Source organism: Acomys russatus, chromosome 1, assembly GCF_903995435.1.
Source record: "Acomys russatus chromosome 1, mAcoRus1.1, whole genome shotgun sequence".
Lineage (NCBI taxonomy): Eukaryota > Metazoa > Chordata > Mammalia > Rodentia > Muridae > Acomys > Acomys russatus.
In genome coordinates, this window is record NC_067137.1 from 33529514 (window position 1) to 33549968 (window position 20455).

Below are 20455 nucleotides of genomic sequence, written 5' to 3' on the forward strand. Positions count from 1 at the left end.
TGGGACAACAAGTGCCACAGTCAGTGTCCCAGAGGGCTGTGAAAAAGTGCGAGTTCACCCTGCATGAGTGTGGAAAACTGGCATGGGACATCTCGGCCTAGAGGTGTCACTACAGCACGTGTTTTGATGCTCATAGTGCCTAACCGTGCCTCAGTACCCTGATTTGTGGGCCCCCCAAAAGGGTTAGTTGTTCACATGCAGGCACACAGTAAAGATGGCTGCCAGGTTCTGGATCTCAACAGTGAAGCCAAGTTACAGAGCAGCCTTGTTGAGCTATACAAAAGATATAAGATAAAAATAATCAACCATTTCTAAACAGTTCAATTCTCCTACAGTGCAGTTTCTAATACCTTTATCACTACTCAATGTTTTAATGAAAGAGTTAACAAAAATCAGAAATTAAAATATTTTTGGATCCCTAAAGCCTTTATTAAAAACACAAAGTGACCAGATATTTTTTAACTATAGCTTAAATATCAAAAAAATATTTATTAGTAATTTACAGTTAGCAACAGCATGTACATGGAGTCATCAGCGGTCACAGGCGCACAGACTGTTAGTGATGTTGGACAGGTGCCAGTTGGTCCTGAAAAGTCCATCTTCTTGAAGTAAAACAGGAGCCAGTGTCATTGCAATAGAATTCCAGGCACAGCAGGAGGAAGAGGCCAACCGATGCCTAGTTTCAATGTCTTAAAAAGGAGGGAGGTTACATATGTGAAAATATAGCTAGGTACATTCTCATCTATAATTATTTATATTCCTACACTGAACAAATCTTCAGGATCACATGTAACCATATGTCAAGGCAGCGAGAAAAGACTCCTCTGATAGTTCATCAGAATTGGTCTATTGGGAGACACCATTGGCTGCGGATGACAAGGAATGGGTAGACTGGGAGCCACACATGTTCTGATCAGGAATCAAGATGCCATGGAGATGCCTGAGAATGCTCAGATATGGGGAGATGAGCTGGGAGTTTGCTGCTGCTCTGAAGTGTGTGTGTGACTAGAGGGGTAGTGGGTTACTCACCTTGCTGGGCAGTGCAGCAGGAAAAACTACATCCCGAGCTCAGGCAAGTCATTGGCATGCTTTAGTCATCAGCTTGCTTTAACCTTAAGGAGCATTTCCTAGGATGCTGGAGCACTGGGAGGCAGGGAGTCTCGGTTATCCCCTTCACATAGACAAAATATTTCTAGGCTTAGTGTGTCTTAGTTAGTAATGGTGACATCCCAGGAATAGACTTGGATTTAGCAAATCTCAGCAGATGTCATTCCCTCATTCCTCTTTGCAGGCTCAGGTCACCTCTGTGGTCCATGTAGCGGATGACTGTATTCCAATGCCCTTTGACATGCTGTTACTGTGTCTTTGTAGCGGATGACTATATTCCAATGCCCTTTGACATGCTGTTACTGTGTATTTGACATGCTGTTACTGTGTATTTGCTGTTCACAGTGAGCGCTTCATTAGGACACATGTGCACATCGATGTATGATGTGGTCTTTCCCTCCCATTGCACCGCGTCCCTTGGCCCACTCAGGTCCTTTGCGCCACTCTCACTGGTTCCCTCCTCCTCTCCAACAGTCTTGTGTTCATTTTAAAGTCTGGATATATATATGAGAAACAAGACACAATGCTTGTCTTCTGGGCCTGGCTTATTCTGTTTAACCTATAGATCTCCATTTCTATCTGATTTTCTGTAAACGATATAACTTAATTCCTTTTATGGCTTCATAAACCTCCATTGTGTGTGTATCATGTTTACATTATCCATTCCCCTTGAGGGGCATGTAGGCCTATTCCATTTCTTGCCCGCTGTGATGAGCAGGTATCTGTTATGTGTTGCTGTAGAATCTCTCAGTTTTACCCGGGAGAGATGTAGCTGGGTCATATGGCAGCTGTGTTTCTAGTTTTATGGTGTACCTCTATGTTGATTTCCATAGTGTCTGGTCTAATTTGCATTCCTGCCACTAGTGTTTAAGATTTCATTGTGTCCCACATCCTCACCCACATTTATTTTCCTGATTTTTGCCATTCTGGCCAGGATAGACCAGAATCTCAGCATGGTTTTAGTCTGCCTTTCCCTGGTAGGTAAAGATGTTGGCCGTTTTTTATATACATATGGGCAATTTGTACTTAGTCTTTTGAGAATTTTCTGTTTAATTCATTTTTCCAGTTTGTGATTGAATTTGGAGCATTTAAGTTTCTTGATTCTAGATCTTAGTGTAGATGAGCAGCCAGAAGAGGCTTCCTCTTGTTGCTCTTTCATCTTCACTCTGCTCCTGTTTTCTGTGCAGAAGCTTTCTGGTTGCATCATTTCAGTAATCACCTCCTGCTTATCATGTAGCATGAGATACATGTCTTCCATTCTCATCTGGAATGCAGAAAAGAACTGAAGGAAAAAAAACACAGGAAGTGTATAACTGTTGCGCATCGGGAAGTGCGACAGAGCAGCTGAGGGATAACTTTTGTTTTGAAGTAATTTCAGACTTAGAAAAAGTTGTATAAAGTTGTGTACGTTTCAGTGTATTTTTGGGCCAGTTCTGCAAATTCTAGTGGCTCAGCCACAGCCACATGAGTTCCTGACTGCTTCCTGATTGATTCCCAGGTCACCCAGTGTCAGTTGCCCTACTAGTCCCTTTGCTGATCTGCATCCACCCAGGAATACACTGTATTTGTCATATCTTCTTAGTCTCCTTAAATCTCTGACAACTTTCTAGTCTGATTTATGTGTTTGGTCTTGTATGACCTTGACACATTTAAAAAGCAGTGGAAAAGTACATTTAAAATGTCATTCAATTTGACATTGTCATGTATTCAGGTTTTGTGTGTTTAGTAGGAGACCACAGAAGTGATGTGTCTTTCTTAATGCATTGTATTAGGAGATACATAATGTTGATTTGTTTCATGACTAATACTATTAACCTAGAGTACTAGGGAGCATATTTCTCCTAGAAACAGTTACATCTTTTTTTTATAATTATTAGGTAATTTGTTAGATACTTTCAGATTATTGTTGTTATTATTTATTATAGTCTGTCATTATATTTCCATGTACTTATTTTAGCATGAATTGATGACTGCCACATGAGATTAATATAACTATGACAGAATTTTCTTCCATTACTTGTCCACCTAAATATATTTATTCAATTACTTATGTATTTCAGTGTGGTCATGAGGGTTTTGGTTTCTTCCATGGTTCTAACCCATCATAATGATTTATTTTTGTGTAAATTATCCAGAGCTGGCCACTGGGATTTCTCTTCAAGTTTTCTTCTTTTCCAGAGTACCCATCAGTTCATTCTGATTTTATCCCTAAGCTCCCCTTGGGTCTTATCTATAATTTACTTTCACATTTAATATGTCCTAGAATATGTAATTTTGAAATTACTATCTTATTTTCTAACTAGAATTTATTTTCATATACACTTTTGTCTTCAGCCATAGATTAATAATAGTGACAATATTCTTTTTTCTGATACTACCTAATTTTTATCTTCCTCCCTTCCTTTTCCACACACACATAGACACATCATTTTCAGCCTGGTTGTCTTATTCATTTCTACCATTCAGTTCATTTATTCCCCCTATTCGTGTGATTTGTCCAGTCTCCTTGGTTTCAATTGTTTGTTTTTAATATGTGAGTCATTAATCTATAATGTAAGATGTAAACTAGAATGTGGAGTTTAATGTTTTTACCTATGCTTTTTTAAAGTTTAGAAATTCTCAGCTGATTGGATATATTATTTTTAAATCGTCTTTTAACTCTTTTTTGAGAGTAGATAGGCAGACATATAAATCATTTTCTTCTGTCTCCTGAGTCTCTTTGGGTAAATTGTAGCTAAACCAAAGCATCAGCGTCAAAATAAAACCATCGATGCTTCAGTGAAAACATGTTCTCACTTCTGTTGAAAAGCTGCTGAAGGTCCAGTTTGCTTTCATGCTTTTGAGAGCCTACCATGGACTGGACATCAGGCTTCCTACATCACATTTCAGTGCCATAGTTTGCATAGCGTCCCACTCATCACACAGGAAAGAAGGCTGAGGCTGGTTAAGAAAGTTGTGTATCTTAATATTAAAACATGTCAAACAGAACTATCAAACTCTATCAGCTAAGGCACTGCTAGATACCTGCAGAGTGTGTGTGCTTCTTGCACACTGTTAAGATACATTTAGAATCTCAGAATAATCTATTGGGTTTGACACAGTTGCCCTTCTTTAGCCTACGAATACATTATGCCATCGGTCTTGTTCTGTGATATCACTGCTATGGCAAGGCATTTAGTTTCTCATTCTTTTATTCCTGGTGGGCCGCTGCTGATAATAGACCTTCTCACTTCAGCTCAGGATCTAGAAGCTGCTGGAATGCAGGCTTTCTTAGCAGGCTTTCTTAGCATACTTACGTGCAAGGTCACATATTCACGACATCTGCTCAATATTTGCATCTGCATTTTAGTTCTGTAAAAATGAGAAAATCTACCCCCAAAAGTACCTTTTAATGTGTAAAAACATTAGTAATATTTTCTTAATTTTTATTTTGTTTTAATAAAATCCATAACTCAGAAAGGAAAAAATAAACAATGTTATATTTCTTATTTCTATTTTCCTGTCTAATAGTAATGGTTCTGCAGGTGTTAACAGTTCGGAACAATAACGACCTGCTACTGAGTTCTTCCTTGTGTGCCAGAACTAGGTTAAGTGTCCCTTAGATCAGTAGGGAAGGTTAGCACTCAACTTTTGATGATAGTTTTCCCAACATTCCATTTCCAGAGAAACTGGCTAGGTCCCCCCATGGACACAAAAGGCTGCATTGCCCACCTGCCTAGAGCTTAATTCTGTTAGCTTTTTGTGCTTCTTCTTTCTACTGAGCCTGTAGATTTTGTTTGTTTGTAATTTGAAACCCTGTGTATGAGCATTGCAGTGTGGCATCATCATGTTTGTGAAAAGAATCTCGGAATTATTTTGTATCTTTACATCAATTATAATCCTGCTATCTGTTAGGGGCCACAAGGGCAGAGGTTAATATCACTATTACCTATTATAGGAGCAAAGGTTTGTACAGATCTACCCAGAAAACTTTCACATTCACTGGTAACTGTTTCGTGTCTATATCTGCAGAGGCAGTGGGCTGCTGTCAGTACCTGGTGGAGCAGAGATAATCAGGGGCACTGCCCCAGCCTGTGGTGTCTGGGTTCACTTCCAGCAGCATAAGAAAGTTTAAAGTTAAAAAAAAAAATGGCTTCTGTTGAGAAGAGTGTGTTCTTCTGTTTCAAGGACAGTGAGTCTTGGTCAGATAAGGACCTACAGCCACTTGACAAATTGACTTACAGGAAGGATGGAAGTCTCCTAATTCTACATGGAAGGAAGAAGCTGCATTTAGAGATAAAACGATGCTCTCATATTTGAATCACATTTGTATTTTGCCCTTTAAATTCCATAACATTTAATTAGTGTCAATAGCAAATAGTCTCTAGCTATGCAGGTGCTTGTGAACGTTGGCAGGTTTTTGGATACTCTCTGGGGCTAGGAAGGAGGGAATTCTACACAAAGCAAGTGTTGCTTGTTCCCTAGAGGGGAGAGTTCCATGCTGCAGGATAGCTAAGTGAGTTAAACACGTGTCCCCCAAGCCCAGAGTAAATCCCAGGTGGATGTGGCAGCTGGCTTATAGTTCTAGCATTAGAAAGGAAGACTGAGATGGGGGTGGGGACAGGGGTGAGCTAGATCATATCAGTGATGTCTGTGTTTAGTTGAAAGACCCTGCCTCAATTAGTTGGAGTGAAATCCAGGACGGTCTTATGTGGACTATACTAGAGCCCCATCCAAACTGTGCCTCTATTTCAGATATTTTAGGGATGGGAATTCTCAAGATGCTCACACTAACCGTCTGCATCCCACTTCTGCAAGCCTGTGATCCACACTTGACTGAACTTTTTGAACTCAGGAAAAGTCTGCCTTCCTAATTTTTCCCCACTAACTTGTCAGTTTTATGGAAGGGTGATTTTGTTTTCAACTTAAAAGCAATTTTTCTACACTCTTTATGATCAACGTTCCTAAATATACTATAAAAATATATTGGGGCAAAGCTTTCTTCTATAAAATTATCATTATTTTGATTATACTGTTTACACAAGCGCACACACACACACACACACCTAACCAAAAAAAATTGATCATATGTTTAATTTTTCTCTACTGACTACTCAAATTGATCATAGGTAAAAATTTTTAACACTGAAAATTTGGAGGAATGATGATCATAAGTAGGAGCGATACAGCAGTTCGCAGTGTGGTGAGAGTGTTTTAGCATTATTTTTAACCAGGAAAGGAACAAATAGTGTCTATAAGCTTTTGAAAACCCTAATTACTATTATTTATTTGTGTGGTTCCTAATTTCTAGAATACCAAAGGAGAATACTAAAAAGCACTAGAGTTAATAAAGGGAATATATAAATCCCTATCACATAAGTCTAATTACAGAGACATACCTTTTCAAACTTAGTGTGTTGTCCCGATCTCAAATGTTAGGGTAAATACTGCTCTTCAAAAGCTCATTAACACTTAGATCTGGAACGTTGTGTTTAAGAAGCTTCATTTGACACCTTTTCTAAAAAGTTGAGCAGGAGTAAGATAGTCTGGATTGATCTGAGGAGACACGCTGCAGTTAAAGGGCTGTTATTCCAAGCAGGAGGACTCTGTCAGCTGTGGCTGCCTGCCTGTGAGGTGGAAATGGGGCCCCCAACAGCTAGCCAGACGAGCCCTATGGGCAAGCTCTGCGTTTGTCTAGGGGACTCTGCGCATGAAGAATAAGGCAGAAAAATGACAAAGAAGGACTCCCTGGGTCTACTGTGGGCCTCAATACTCATATACATGCACATGCACAAGTTTACCAGTGAAAAGTCAGAAAAATTAGAAGATAGTTTTGTACTCTTTCCCAGCACAATAATTACAGATATATCAAAAAAGCTATTGGAAAATAGTTTTCTACAGATCTCTCACATTTTAACAAGGCCCATGCCAAGGAACTGACTAGCTTGGTTCAGGATTCTTTTTGAAGGATTTTGTTTTGTTTGTTTTTATAGAAAATGTCATGTAGGGAGAGAGGGTGTCTGCCATGGTGTGAGGCACATACACTTGCTGTTCATTGTAACAAATTCATAGGCTTCAAGTGTGGGGCTCATCACACCCATTGCATGTATGTATCACTTTCCTAAAAGCTGCTTCTGAGCCTGAGGACTGGGATAAATGGCACAGCAAATTCTGGTGCTCTCTCTGCCTGCTGCTGTTCCTGTGATGACAGGAGAACCTTGTCTCTGACCCAAGGGTCTGTTGTCTTCTCAGAACCAAACTATGGCAGACTAGACAGACTCTCCTGTTTGCTTCTCAGGCTTTGTCTTTAAACATCAACTCCAGGGTCTGGTTCCTAAAGTGCAGTACAGAGAGAAGGGCATGCCACATCCATTTTCACGTGTAGCTAGATGCCTGAGCACGTACTTCACTTTCAGGAATGGGGTCAGCCTAAGAGACACTGTATGAAAACCTCCTTAGAAGCCATCCACCTCTCCTTTTTCTCTTAGCAGAGAATTCTAGCCATTATCTCTTTTGAAAACAGCGGTGCCAAAGTCCTTGCTCTATAACCCAGGTAACCAGCAGCTTGGCAGATAATTTTGGAGTGATGGCAAAGTCACATAGACCCTGGGAACAGCAATGTGAGATGCGTAGAGGGACGCTGCACTGGTTTTCTCTCCTTTACTCTTTTCAGTGGCTTGTGAAAGCACTTGTATTTCTACAGCCTGCCATCAGGGCCTCGCTCTGCATTTGGTTACTCCTCAATATTAAAAGAAAAAATGAAAACAAAACACATAAAATGGAAACTGGTCTATTCTATTTGGTGTTCTGTAGGCCTCTTGTATGTTTATGTGCATCTCCTTCTTTAAATTGGGGAAATTTTCTTCTATTATTTTGTTGAAGATATTTTCTGGGCCATGGAGTTCGGCATCTTTTCTTTTTTCAATTCCTATTATCCTCAGGTTTCGTCTTTTAATGGTGTCCTTGATTTCAGGAATTATTCAGGTTTAGCATTTTCTTTGATTGTTGCTTCAAGTTCTACGAGTGTATCTTCTAGTCCCGAGATTCATTCCTCCATCTCTTGGATTCTGTTAGAGAAGATCACCTCTGGGTTGCTTGCTTTCTTCTCTAAGGTCTCTCATTCCTGTTTTTCCTTTCTCTGCACCTTTATCATTGTTTCCATTTTCACCTTCGGAGCTTGAACTGTTTTAGTGATTTCCTTCATCTGATTTTATATTTTCCTGAATTTTCTTCCAGGGCCTTTCTATATACTTCTTTTAAGTCTTCAACCTATTTGATTGCATCTTCCTGCATTTGTTTACGGATTTTTATTAATTTCTTCCATTATCATCTTCATTACTTGCTGTTCATTGTAACAAATTCGTAGGCTTCGAGTGTGGGGCTCATCACACCCATTGCATGTATGTATCACTTTCCTAAAAGCTGCTTCTGAGCCTGAGGACTGGGATAAATGGCACAGGGATTTGAGGTCTTTTTCTTGTATTTCGATTGTGTTTGAATTCTCAGGGTTTCTTTCTTTGTGATAGCTGGAATCTGGAGATGTCAGAGTGTTTTGGTTTTTTGTGGTTTGTGTTCTTACACTGGGTTTTAGTCATCTTGCTGTCTCTGATGTTGGGAGGTAGCTTCTGGTATCCTTCACTAGTCATTGAGAGTGGATAGTTGGTGAGTGATTATAGGTCAAGGACCCTTGCCTATGGGGATCAGGGAATTCTTCCCTGAAACAGGCAGGTGATCTGGTTTCTGCTCCAGCAGACTTTGTTCCACACCTTAGGCTCCCCACTGGGTCAACAGAGGTAGTTTTCTGCTTGTTCCCAATTAGATCGCGCAACTGAGGTGGTTCAGTCCCTCTGTGTTGGGGGTCACTGTTTAGTTTTCTGTCCTGACCACTCAGGGCTATCCAGCCTCTCCCAGGAGTGTGGGAGACTCTGCCTGGCCGTGTACATGCCTAGGCCAGGTTCTATCTGCCCAATTGTGCAGGCACGGACGGCTGTGGCCCGTAGTTATGCTCCTGCCCAGACTCGTTCAGATAGTCCAACTGAGGCAGTTCAGTCCAGCTTAGTTGGAGTTGCAGTTTAGTTTTCTGTCCTGACCCCTCAGGGCTGTCCAGCCTCTCCTAAGAGCGTGAGAGACCCTGCCAGGCTGTATGCCTGGCTAGGCCGTGTTCTATCTGCCCAATTGTGAAGGCTTGGTCTGCTATGGCCGGTAACTAGGTTTCTGTCGGGTTCAGATCAGACCTCATCACTGTGGCTGGGTAACATGTTCATAGCTACCTGGGCTTCCATGTAGTCCCTGGGGCTTTCTGTGGAATATTGCAGGGGAGGGGTCATGGGGGGCAGGGTCTGAGGACAGATCCACCCATTTCCCTGAGATTTCCCCAGGCCAGGAGCTCTAGCACTTCAACCCAGAGTTCAGTCCCATATACCAAGTTCGGGTTATAGAGCCTGGCTGCAGTTTGTAGGCAGGTTCCAGTCCTCTATGGGCCATTGGTTGACCCGGGGCCTGGCCCACCTGTGTTCTGCACTGTGTGGGACCCCACTCACCTAGTGTTCTCCGGCTCTTGCAGTCTGTGGCTCCCAGTCAGGTCCCTGGTCTCCGTGTGGTAGATCAGATACAGTGTCTGATAGGCTCCACCATCTTGAAATCCAAAATCTGTATTTCAAGGGTGCTTTTATACCTTCGTTCTGCCAAACTGTTGGGAAGAGAGGCTCAACACTAGTCTCTGAGCTCCTGTGTAAGTTAGTGAAAGTTTTCCCCTTAGCAGCCCTGAGTCAACACTTCTTCCTCCCCTCTGTAAGCCACAGAGGGGTTCCACTGTATTTGCATCTGTTCCTGTCTGAATGCTAACAGTTCTAGAGATGTGAGGGTTTTGTACAGTCTCCTTTCCAGTGTTTCACCTCAACTTTCACCATTTCAAGTTCTAGCAGTTCACTGTCCATGTAGGTTGTTAGTCATTTTACCAAATGAGTGCTACAGCCTTCTAGTTGAACAAAATTCCTCCAGTTCTACTTGGGCAACTTATTACAGATCTTTTTATTTTCATAGAGTATCTTCCTGTCTCTTTACATGCCATGTGTGAGACAAATATCTAGGAGGAATATAAGAATCCCTGGGGTTTGCTAGGTGTGACTATACCCATCTCTTAAAACTCAATGCTTTTTTCTATTAAAGCCCATTCTATGTTAAACCTGTCTTCCAGACTACTGTGACTATTTCTGTATTCAACATGTCAAACTCAGACAGTGTTGAGTTTGATGAACATGAAGAAAGAGGTACACAGTCACTATAGAGGGAGGGGAATGTTTCAGTAGTCCTTCTGATAAATGTGAATGCTATTTGTGGGTACTACAGCAAACCTACAAAGAGGTACTATCCTAAATATCAATTACCATGTGGAATTTGAAACCTTTTCCCCCCATAGTGTTTATAAAACTAAAAGAACTCCATTGGTCTGTCTTTGACTCTGGTGCATCTTGAAGCATGTCAACTGTGTGGAAAATAATTGTTGAATGAAGCTATGCAGCCCTTGACTATAAATCTATTCCTTATGTAAAGACAATGCTTGCTATTATAGAGTGTTAGGAATCTAATTCATGTCACCATCAATCCATCTTCTTAGAAATACCAAGACACTGTTGGGGTGATGTTACACTCAGGGCAGATACACGTTTATCCAGTCTTTGGCATCATGTGCTGCCAGCTGCTGTCCTCAAACTGATGAGCTGACTTGGCTCCTGGGGTGGCTTTCTCAAAAGAAGTTAGGAAAATGAGACAGTTGGTGAGCAATTACCTTATAAGCTGTGTCCGCATGAGAGGGGGATTATACAAAAAAATGATTAGAAAAGCAATTATAAATTTAAACTGTTCTCTTCAAACTAAAAAAAAAAACCTTTATTTACATTTTCCTTTTTTTCTCATTAGTTTATTTATTCACTTGACATCGCAATCACAGTCTCCTCCCTCCTATCCTCTTCCCTGATTCCCCTTTCCTTTTATTATCAGAAAAGGGACGCTCCCTTCTCATACCAACCTCCCCAAGACATTAAATCAAACCAGGACTAAGCGCATCCTTTCCCACTGAGGCCAGGCAATGCAGCCCAGCTAGGGGAAAGTGATCCAAAAGCAGGCAACTGTGTCCATGTCATAGACAGCCCCCATTCTGATTGCTAGGGGGACACACATGAAGACCAAGCTGCTCATCAGTGACATATGTGTCAGGGGCCTAGGTCCTGTCCTTCTATGCTCTTTGGTTGGTGCTTCAGTCTCTGTGAACCCCCATGGGCCTAGGTAGACTCTCTTGGTCTTCTTGTGGAGCGCTTGTCCCCTCTGAGTCCCACTATCCATCCCCCAGCTTCTCCATAAGACTCCTGGAGCTCTGCCTAAGTTATTTGGCCATCGGTTGTAGCATTACTTTGGATCCTCTGCTGGGTGAAGCATCTGAGAGGGCAATTATGTTAGGCTCTTGTCTTTAAGCATAACAGAGTATCATTAGTAATGTCAGGTCTTGAACAGTTTTATTCATTACATTCTCCTGTTAGCCAGTATTTTCCTGTATTTCTTTAACAGATTTATTCATTTCTTTTGCTTGTTTGATTGTATTGTCTTGAATTTCTTTGAGGAATTTATTTATTTTCTCTTTAAGGCCTTTATCATCTTTAAATGATTAGATTTAAGGTCATGTTCTTGCACTTCAGTTATGTTAAGATATCCAGGTTTTTCTGTAGTAGGATAGCTGGGTTCTGGTGGTGCCATATTTTCCTGGATTTTGTTGAGTGTTTTCTTATTCTGACCTTTAGCCTTTCGGTTGTCTGTGGTGTTGGCAGATTTGGAGGTCCCTGCTAGTCCCTGATGGCTGCTGCCTCTGGAATTATAGGTAGAGCTGGGGCCAGGGAAATGGTATGTGGAGGGCATGGGGCAGACCTCACCACTGCTGCTAGTCCCTGATGGCTGTCACCTCTGAGACTGCACATAGCTACAGTTTTTTTTCTTGATATTTTTCAAATATTATAAGCTTTTACAATTTTTGGAAAGAAATTGAATCTAGATGTTGTTAAAAACATGACTTTAAAAATGCTCTCTACATGAGATACATCACATGTAGAAAACAACTCACATAAGTTTATGTTTTATAATAAAGGAGAAAGCTGCTTGCCATTTATTATTGTGATATTGCTAAGAATGTCAGCAATGTATCATTTGATGGGTCTTAAGTGCTTTACTTTTAGGCTCAGACCTTTGCTCAGGTAAATTCTCACATAGAAGCTAAGATTACAAAGCAGGAGGAAGTCAGCCATTGACTGACCCCTCTTTGCCATGGGAACATCAAGCTGTACCCTCATAACATGAAACTTCTGGCACCTTTAGAGCCCATTTTTCAATTAAGGAATGTGAGAGCTGAGAGCAAGGGGCTTTACTGTAATCTGATGGTAAACATTATGTCACCAAACTTGCCATCTTCAGTTATCTGTTGTTGCCATTTCAGGTTGGAAGTTTTTTATTTTTAAATCTGTCATCTCCAATAACAAGACCAACCAAAACTTTTATGACAAGTCTACAAGAATAAACGTTACTTCTGCTAAATTTTCTTATAATTTTAAATTAAAGTAATTATTATTTATGTGTAAGTTTGGCCACTCCAAAAGTGTTCCTTGCATAAAAATGAAACAGGAGGATGTGCATGCATGGGCATGCCTTGCAATGCAGGTAGGTAAGCAGGGCCTTCATTGGGAAGATGACACTCTCCAGTCTGAGGAATCAGGACTCTAAGCTCCTCCAGTATTTGACAGAATAATGTGCCAAGCCAGGTAGCTGATGCAGAATGTATGTAATTGTGACCAAGACACCTCAAGAGGCCTTGAGGCTAGACACAGAGTGGAGATGATGAGGTTGGGGAGTGATAGCCGGAGGTCTTAAATTTCAGCTTTTAAAAATCTGTGTCTTTATTGCTCTCTGAGACAGTTGCCTGCTCCCAGCTAAAAGCCTTGCTTAAATAATGTCAAGCTGATCTAGTGTTGAGTCCTCATGTCAGAACATGCTACTCTGATTATCTTTTGGCTGTCACTTGAGAGGACAGTTGAGCCAATGTCTATATGTTCCATGAGGTTGTTAATCCCTGAGTGTCCTTCACATAGAGCTGTAGTAGGGGTCAGCTGACTTGCTGTACCATGAAATTATTTCAAAAACTGTAAAGTGCTATGGGGCTATTATTCAACAGATGAATGGCCTGAGGCTCCAAAGTGGGTGTTGGAGGATCTGGCAGGTCACTGTGGGGGCCTCGACTCCCATAATAATTACTGATAATTTCCTAGTACATATGACCATTTGCAACACTGCAGAACTCATTGATGTCTTAGATCACAGATGGTGTCTTAGATCACAGCATCGTGGCCATTAAATAAATGTTGTGGAAACATGCATTAGTGCAGACAGTTTAGCCACTATGTAAGTAAAATCTATTCTCATTAGCCTTTCAATGTGTGGTAATCTGAATTCTTCTGTACACATATACCACCATACATTTACCACTATGATTAATGCTGAGAATCTGTGTGAAGAGCAACTAGCAGGGGTGGGGGTGAGGGTGGGATGACTGGCTTGTTTTTATGTCAAAACCACTTTTCAACTGAAAATAACTGACCCCCTCCCCCCGCAGATGTGTTGCACATGTGACTTGTTTTGCAACTGCTAGGGTTAGAAGAGAAGCCATTTGGTTATCCAGTGGCCGGGGATGGCTGATGTGAGCCTGACAGGGCTTGTCGTGCATTAGACAGATTGGGACTAAACAGGATATTTGGTTTAGTTTGGCTGTAGCAAAGACATCTTATGACAAGTGAACTTCCATGAAATTCTTGGTTCAAATTAGAGGAGTTTCTAGGCACATGGAGGCAATTGGTTTTCTGATGAACACTGGGAGGTAATTTTGGACAACTTAAACTTTCAAAATGTATTTAATTTTAAGCATGTTGAAGTAGTTTCACGTGTAAAGGCAATCCATATTTTAACATGTTGCATGCTGGTGGTGCTGTATGTAGCCACTCTTTGTTTGACTTTATTTTGGAAAGGAAAGTAGATGCCTCCCTGCAGTCTTGCAGCTCTCCATAATTTACGGTTTTGTGAGTGTTTAAAATTCTGATTCAGAACTTATCAAGGTTAGTGAATTAGTATGTTTCTTCATCCTGGAATGAAATGCCTGAGGCATGCTAACTGTAATGAACAGGTCTGTGTCACTTGTGCAGGGACTCAAGGGTGCTGTCATTGCTTCAGCTCTGCTGAGGGCCTTCTTGATGCTACATTTTGATGAAAGCACTTGATAGGGGAGAGATCAGGTGGTTAGTGCAAGTCCAGAAGAGTGGGGTCCTTCTATCGGTCATTCCACCGGTATCTTTGGGACCAATAAGCCCCTCTAAGGTCCAGACTCCTCACCCGAGACCTTTTTTAAAATATATTTTATTAATTTATTCATATTACATCTAAATTGTTATCCCATCCTCTGTACCCTCCCATTCCTCCCTCCCTCCCATTCCTCCCTCCCTCCCATTCCTCCTCCCTGCCATTTTCCCCTTACTCCCCTCCCCTATGACTGTGACTGAGAGGGACCGCCTCCCCCTGTATATGCTCATAGGGTATCAAGTCTCTTCTTGGTAGCCTGCTGTCCTTCCTCTGAGTGTCACCAGGCCTCCTCATCCAGGGAACATGGTCAAATATGGGGCACCAGAGTTCATGTGAAAGTCAGTCCCCACTCTCCACTCAGCTGTGGAGAATGTCCTGTCCATTGGCTAGATCGGGGTAGGGGTTCGAAGTTTACTGTACATATTGTTCTTGGCTGGTGCCATAGTTTGAGCAGGACCCCTGGGCCCAGATACGCACATCATAATGTTCTTGTAGGTTTCTAGGACCCTCTGGATCCTTCTATTTCTTCATTCTCCCTTGCTTCTCTCACCTAGAGTTCCAATAGGATGTCCTCCCCTCTGTCCCACTTTCCTGGTAAGTGAAGTCTTTCATGGGACATATCCCTTGGGCTAGTGTCCAGATATAAGTGAGTATATACCATTTGAGTCTTTCTGCTTCTGGGTTAACTCACTCATGATCATTTCTAATTCAATCCATTTGTCCACAAATTTCGGGAATTCCTTGTTTTTAATAGCTGAGTAGTATTCCATAGTGTAAATGTACCACAGTTTCTTTATCCATTCTTCTACTGAGGGACACTTAGGCTGTTTCCATGTTCTGGCTATTATGAATAAGGCTGCTATGAACATGGTTGAGCAAATGTTCTTGTTGTGTGCAGGAGCATCTTCTGGGTATATTCCAAGGAATGGAATAGCTGTCACCCAAGAACTTTTAGGTGACAAACAGCATCTAAACCACAGGGAATTTTTGTTCTGGTTTGATTTTAGATGGTATTTAATATTCATTCAGTATATTGCATATTTTTCAAGATTATTTTCTCAGTCACATTCAGAGTCTTCCATGAAACAATACGGTACTACCACTAGTTTCAAATGTGTATTGTTTCTTCCAGGTGGACATAGCTGACATTGAGAATGAAGAAAACCGTTACTCTCTGTTCATGGAGCTCCTAGAATCTAGTCACCATAAAGTTGAATTTCAGCACTTGATTTTACTCTTGCAAGCTTGGCCACCTATGAAAAGTGAGCATGTGTAAGTATTAAGATGAGCTTAGCTAATTTGGCATCCTCTGTTTGAATGTCACTTTTGAAAATAATACTATCTTCAGCAGAGCCAATGAAAGTGTATATGGTGTGTGTGTCTGTCTGACTCTGTGTGTGTGTGTGTGTGTGTGTGTGTGTGTGTGTGTGCGCGCGTGTGTGCATGTTAACTAAGTACTTGTGATATACTGTACTGGTGAGTAGACACTTATGATTTTTTTCTTTTTGAGGATTTTAAACATTTATATAATGAAATATGATCTATGCCTCATTTTTCCTTCATCCCTACCTCATGTCCCCTCTCAAAGCCATATCTTACTTTGATACCCCATGAAGTCCACTTATTGCTGCCTATATGTGCATAGGTGAAGTGCTATCTTCTGCAGCATGGGAATCTACCAATAGCTACATCCTCAGTTTTAAAAAAATCTTCATCCTTAGTGACTGTCCACTGCCACTAACCCCTCAGTAAGTGTGGGGCTGGAGATCGCCTACCCTGGCTATGCTGGCTTTTTGGCTGGCTTGCTCTTGCACAGTCCTTGTAGAAGACAGCATTTCACAGCACTCCTCCACATTCTCTGCCTCTTACACCCTTCCCTACCTCTTCCATGTTATTCCCTGTGCTTTGGTGGTGTTGGGGTTAACATAGCTGTCCCATGTAAGGGAGTGCACAGCCTCTCTTTTTCCCAGCGCTTTGACCAGTTATCCACTGGCTGCTGTCCACTGCAAAAGGAAACTCCTCTGGCCAAGATTAAGAACAACCTAAGCCTATGGATATGTGTATACATATTTAGAAGATAGCTTGACAGGATGGTTATTTAGCAAAATAACAAGTGCTACTCTGTGTTCTGTGACCTCCCCACGCATGAGCTTCTGACCAAATTACAGTACCCGGAGTGAAGTGTAAGCCTGATAAGTTTTGCTTTAAAAAAGTGTGTGTGTGTGTGTGTGTGTGTGTGTGTGTGTGTGTGTGTGTGTGTGTGTTCTTCAGGTAGGTAGGCATGTACACCAAAATGGAGGCCAGAGCACGACCTAAGGTATCTCTCTGTCTTCACACTATTGCCCAAGACAGACTCAAACTGAAGCTCACTGCTTCAGCTGCGCTCTCAGCACCCTCCCCGCTCAGACCCAGTGCTGGGATTACAGAAACATGGCTGGTTCTTATGTCTGTCCTGGTGATATGACCTTGTGTCTTTAGGACCAATGTTTGCAGGGCAAGTACTATTACCCACAAGGCCATCTCCTTAGTCCCCTAAAGTTGTCATTTTTGCAGTTTAAGGTATAACAATAGAACTATATTTTGAATTTCTTTTTTTGTTCCTGGCAGTTTCATAGATGGTTGATTTGTTTTTTAACATGGGTTTTTCCTACAGTTGATAACTTCCCAATTTGCATTAAAAGGAGTCACTTTATGGCTTCTCTTTTGCATGTCTGATTTCACTAATCTTCCTGTTTGAGCAGGCTGCTGCTGTATAAATAAGGATAGTTGAGTGCAGGCACTGTGATATGTTGACATCTATTAAGAGAGATGGGTACTAAACGGTTAACAGAAGAAAGCCATATACAGCATGGATACACTGGATCATATGCAGTTGCTTATGGAATTTTTCTTTTTTATGTTTGAACTATGTTTTTCACGGGAAACTGAAATCACACAGAGAAATTCTGGATTTAAAAAGGTATATGTGTGTGAGAGAGATCATTATTTGACTTCGAAGACAATTTAAATTTTTTTTTAATTATTGGAGTATCTTTCTATTTCTCCCTGTGCCTAAGCCCAAATGTTTTCTTCAGGAGTACCATAACTATGTCAGATTTATGATGTGAGCATAGTCATTTTGTTTTGATATTTTCACAATGAAACTTCTCACCTGATTTTTTTAAAACAAAGCTTGCAGTGCTGTGTTGAGAATTCATATGGAACAAAATGTTCCCATTTATTAAGCACTCACAATATTGAGCATGCAATTTACATATATTACCAGTCATCCACACAACAATATACAAAAGTAGCATTACCTAATTATGTAGATGAAGCAATTGGGTCTCAAAAGTTAAGAAACCTGAGGCTGCATGTGGCTAACAAGTGAAGGAGACAGAATCCCCACCAGGACTGGCTCTGTCATAGGCTTGGGTAGTTTCCTCTCTGTTCTGCTGAGATTGACACTCAGACTAAGTGGGGTTCTTGCCTCGTTCTTGTGCCATTGGCCATGGGACTCACTCTTTGCTTTGGGAGAAGTGGCCAGGGTTCCTTTGAACACATCACTGCCTGTCTGAAACATGAGGCCCTGTACCCCTGCTCAGCCCTGTTCACTTCAGTACTGGTCATTTTCAGTACTCAGGGAGCGAGTCTGCCCTAGGCCAGTGACCTCTCCAGATCCTGGAGTGGGAAGGATGCTTCCCTAAAAATGATTTACCCTGGAGCGGTTGAGGAGCAGAAAAGAGCATCCAGGAGACACTCGTCTCCTGAGCCCCAGGGAGGGACTGTTAGGAGTGAGCTCCTGACACAAACTAAGGAGAGTGGCATCTTCTGTTCATTTTCTAAGCAGACACAGTAAGAAAGAAAAAGAAGTATGGCTTACACCTCTGTCATCTGTGGCATGGCGGTGCACTGACTTGTGTTCTAGAGTGAGATTTACCTGAACTGTGTAGTTCGGAGTTTGTTACTGTTTAAGACAGAGTCTGGTTTTGTAGCCCAGGCTGTCCTTGAACTAGTGACCCTCACTCCCCTGTGTCCTACCGTGGCTGGCTGTCACAACTGGCCTACTCCCCATAGGATCTTCATTTTCTCTGTGAGATGCTTCCCTGTGGTCTTTCTAAAGCTACTCGGCGCCTGCAACTGCTTGCAAAGTTCAGGTTCCTGCGTCCAAAGCTCCAATTAAAAATCATTGGAGCAGAGGAGTAAGAGCCACTGTAAGCACTTTATTTCAGAATGTGGGATTATTCTTCTGTTTTTTTTAATTTATCACACTTGTAAGAGCTTTAATCACCTCCAGTTGTTGAACATTTCTCTGTAAGGAGCAACATGGCCAGCAACCCATGGGTGAGACTGGTGACCATGATGCTGACTCGATGTACAGCAGAGGACAAGGAGGAACTAGGGGATGAGGTGTTGAAGATCTGCCGCTCTCTGTACAACACCAGGCAGATGCTGCCCGTGGAGGTGAGTGGATGCTGCAAGCAAACAGCTTTTCTGGAGGTGTCCTTTTTCTTCTCACAGCCCCCTGTTCTAGGCAATTGTAGTCACTGTACTTGAACACCTAGCTTAAACAATTCTGCTAAAGACCAATAATTTGTGATGGATCAAATGAAAACCAGCAGTGGTGAGAGGACGCCTGGAAGGTGTTTTCTTTGTGCCAGTGCTTGGAAACAGTATTACTTTTACAAGTCCCAGGACATAGACCAGTGCAGTTTCCCCTGGAGGCCTTTATTATGGCCAATCCATGTTGATATTCCAAGGGAACTCAGTAGCTCAGTTGTTATCTGTCTGAACCAGGCCAGTTGTACCCTATAACCAAGCAACCATTCTGATCCTTACATACTTCTGTGTGCCATTATAAGGAAATCAGGTAGCCACAGTAGCTACTCTCTGTAATGTACAATGGAAACTCAGCCACTTCATTTTGACCTTTGGTTTTTATTTGACCCCATGTTTTAAGTGTCACAGGATATTTATAATATGTACAGTGTAGACGCATTGTATATGCTCTGTTAATTATAATAGCTGCTGTATGTCCACTCTGCAGTATACCATTTGAGCAACTTGTATGTCTTAAATTTAAGCTTAAATTTAACTAATTCATTGGTTTTGAGTTCCTGCCACATAGGAGATAAACTTGAAACCAAAACTATAAATCTGATCCTGTAAATCCTCATTGTGATCACTCAGGAAAACTTCTCTTACTATGAAAGAACATTTAATGAATTGTTTTCCAAATTTGGGACTGAGCAAGTGTTTTTTATTGGATTTTTAAAGTATTACTTGTTTAAAGAACTCTTCCAACCACTGGAATGACAGGTATTCTGTGAAATATTTAAAGTACCAGCACCTAAGGCACAGTGGAGTGTGTGTTTGGTGAGTGGAGTGTGTGTTTGGAGCTGTCTACCATGGCCTTCTGCTATTAGCTGCTTGTTTACATATGGTCGGCTCTGCTGCATCACAGAGTGCCCAAAAGGGTCCGAACCTGGTAGAGTGATCTCATCAATGGGACAAAATTCAACACTCCACAGACAGTGAGGTCAACATGCTTTCTAATTTGCACCTTTGGCTTCACATGAACTAAAATGAGTCATTGTCCAGTAATGACCAAATGTCAGATTTGGCCTATAACTGTTCTGTTGAATTGAATGCGGGTCAGGAAGATATTCCTTAGGCTCTCGTGTTGCTATTTGGCAGTCCTGTCTCTTCCACTGTGTCTCCAGCTCTAAGGGGGCTGGGCTAAAGCTCCCTGTGGGTTGCTAATCACCACGACTCTTAGATGCAAGTTCTCATGGAGTTGGGGAGGGAGTGGACTAACGGAAGTAGTCATTATAGTCTCTGTTTAACTTGATGGGGTGAAAGGTAATTAATTACTGAAAGAGTGCTGCCACCTCTGACTCCAGTGGCTTCATAAGTGCAGTTTCGTTCCCTAAGATAGGTATACGTATAAAGAATGTTTCTTGCATTTCATGATCACAGGAGATTAGTAAATGATAAGGAATTA

General features: G+C 41.5%; 1 protein-coding gene across 1 annotated transcript in view; it reads left to right on the forward strand.

The window, feature by feature from the left end:
- Nbas (NBAS subunit of NRZ tethering complex) overlaps positions 1 to 20455 on the forward strand; it is a 302722-nt gene that overhangs the window by 268473 nt on the left and 13794 nt on the right. The window contains exons 49-50 of the mRNA XM_051143481.1: positions 15605 to 15744; positions 18771 to 18915. Of these exons, the coding sequence (XP_050999438.1) occupies positions 15605 to 15744; positions 18771 to 18915 (285 nt within the window). The remainder of the gene's footprint in view (positions 1 to 15604; positions 15745 to 18770; positions 18916 to 20455) is intronic.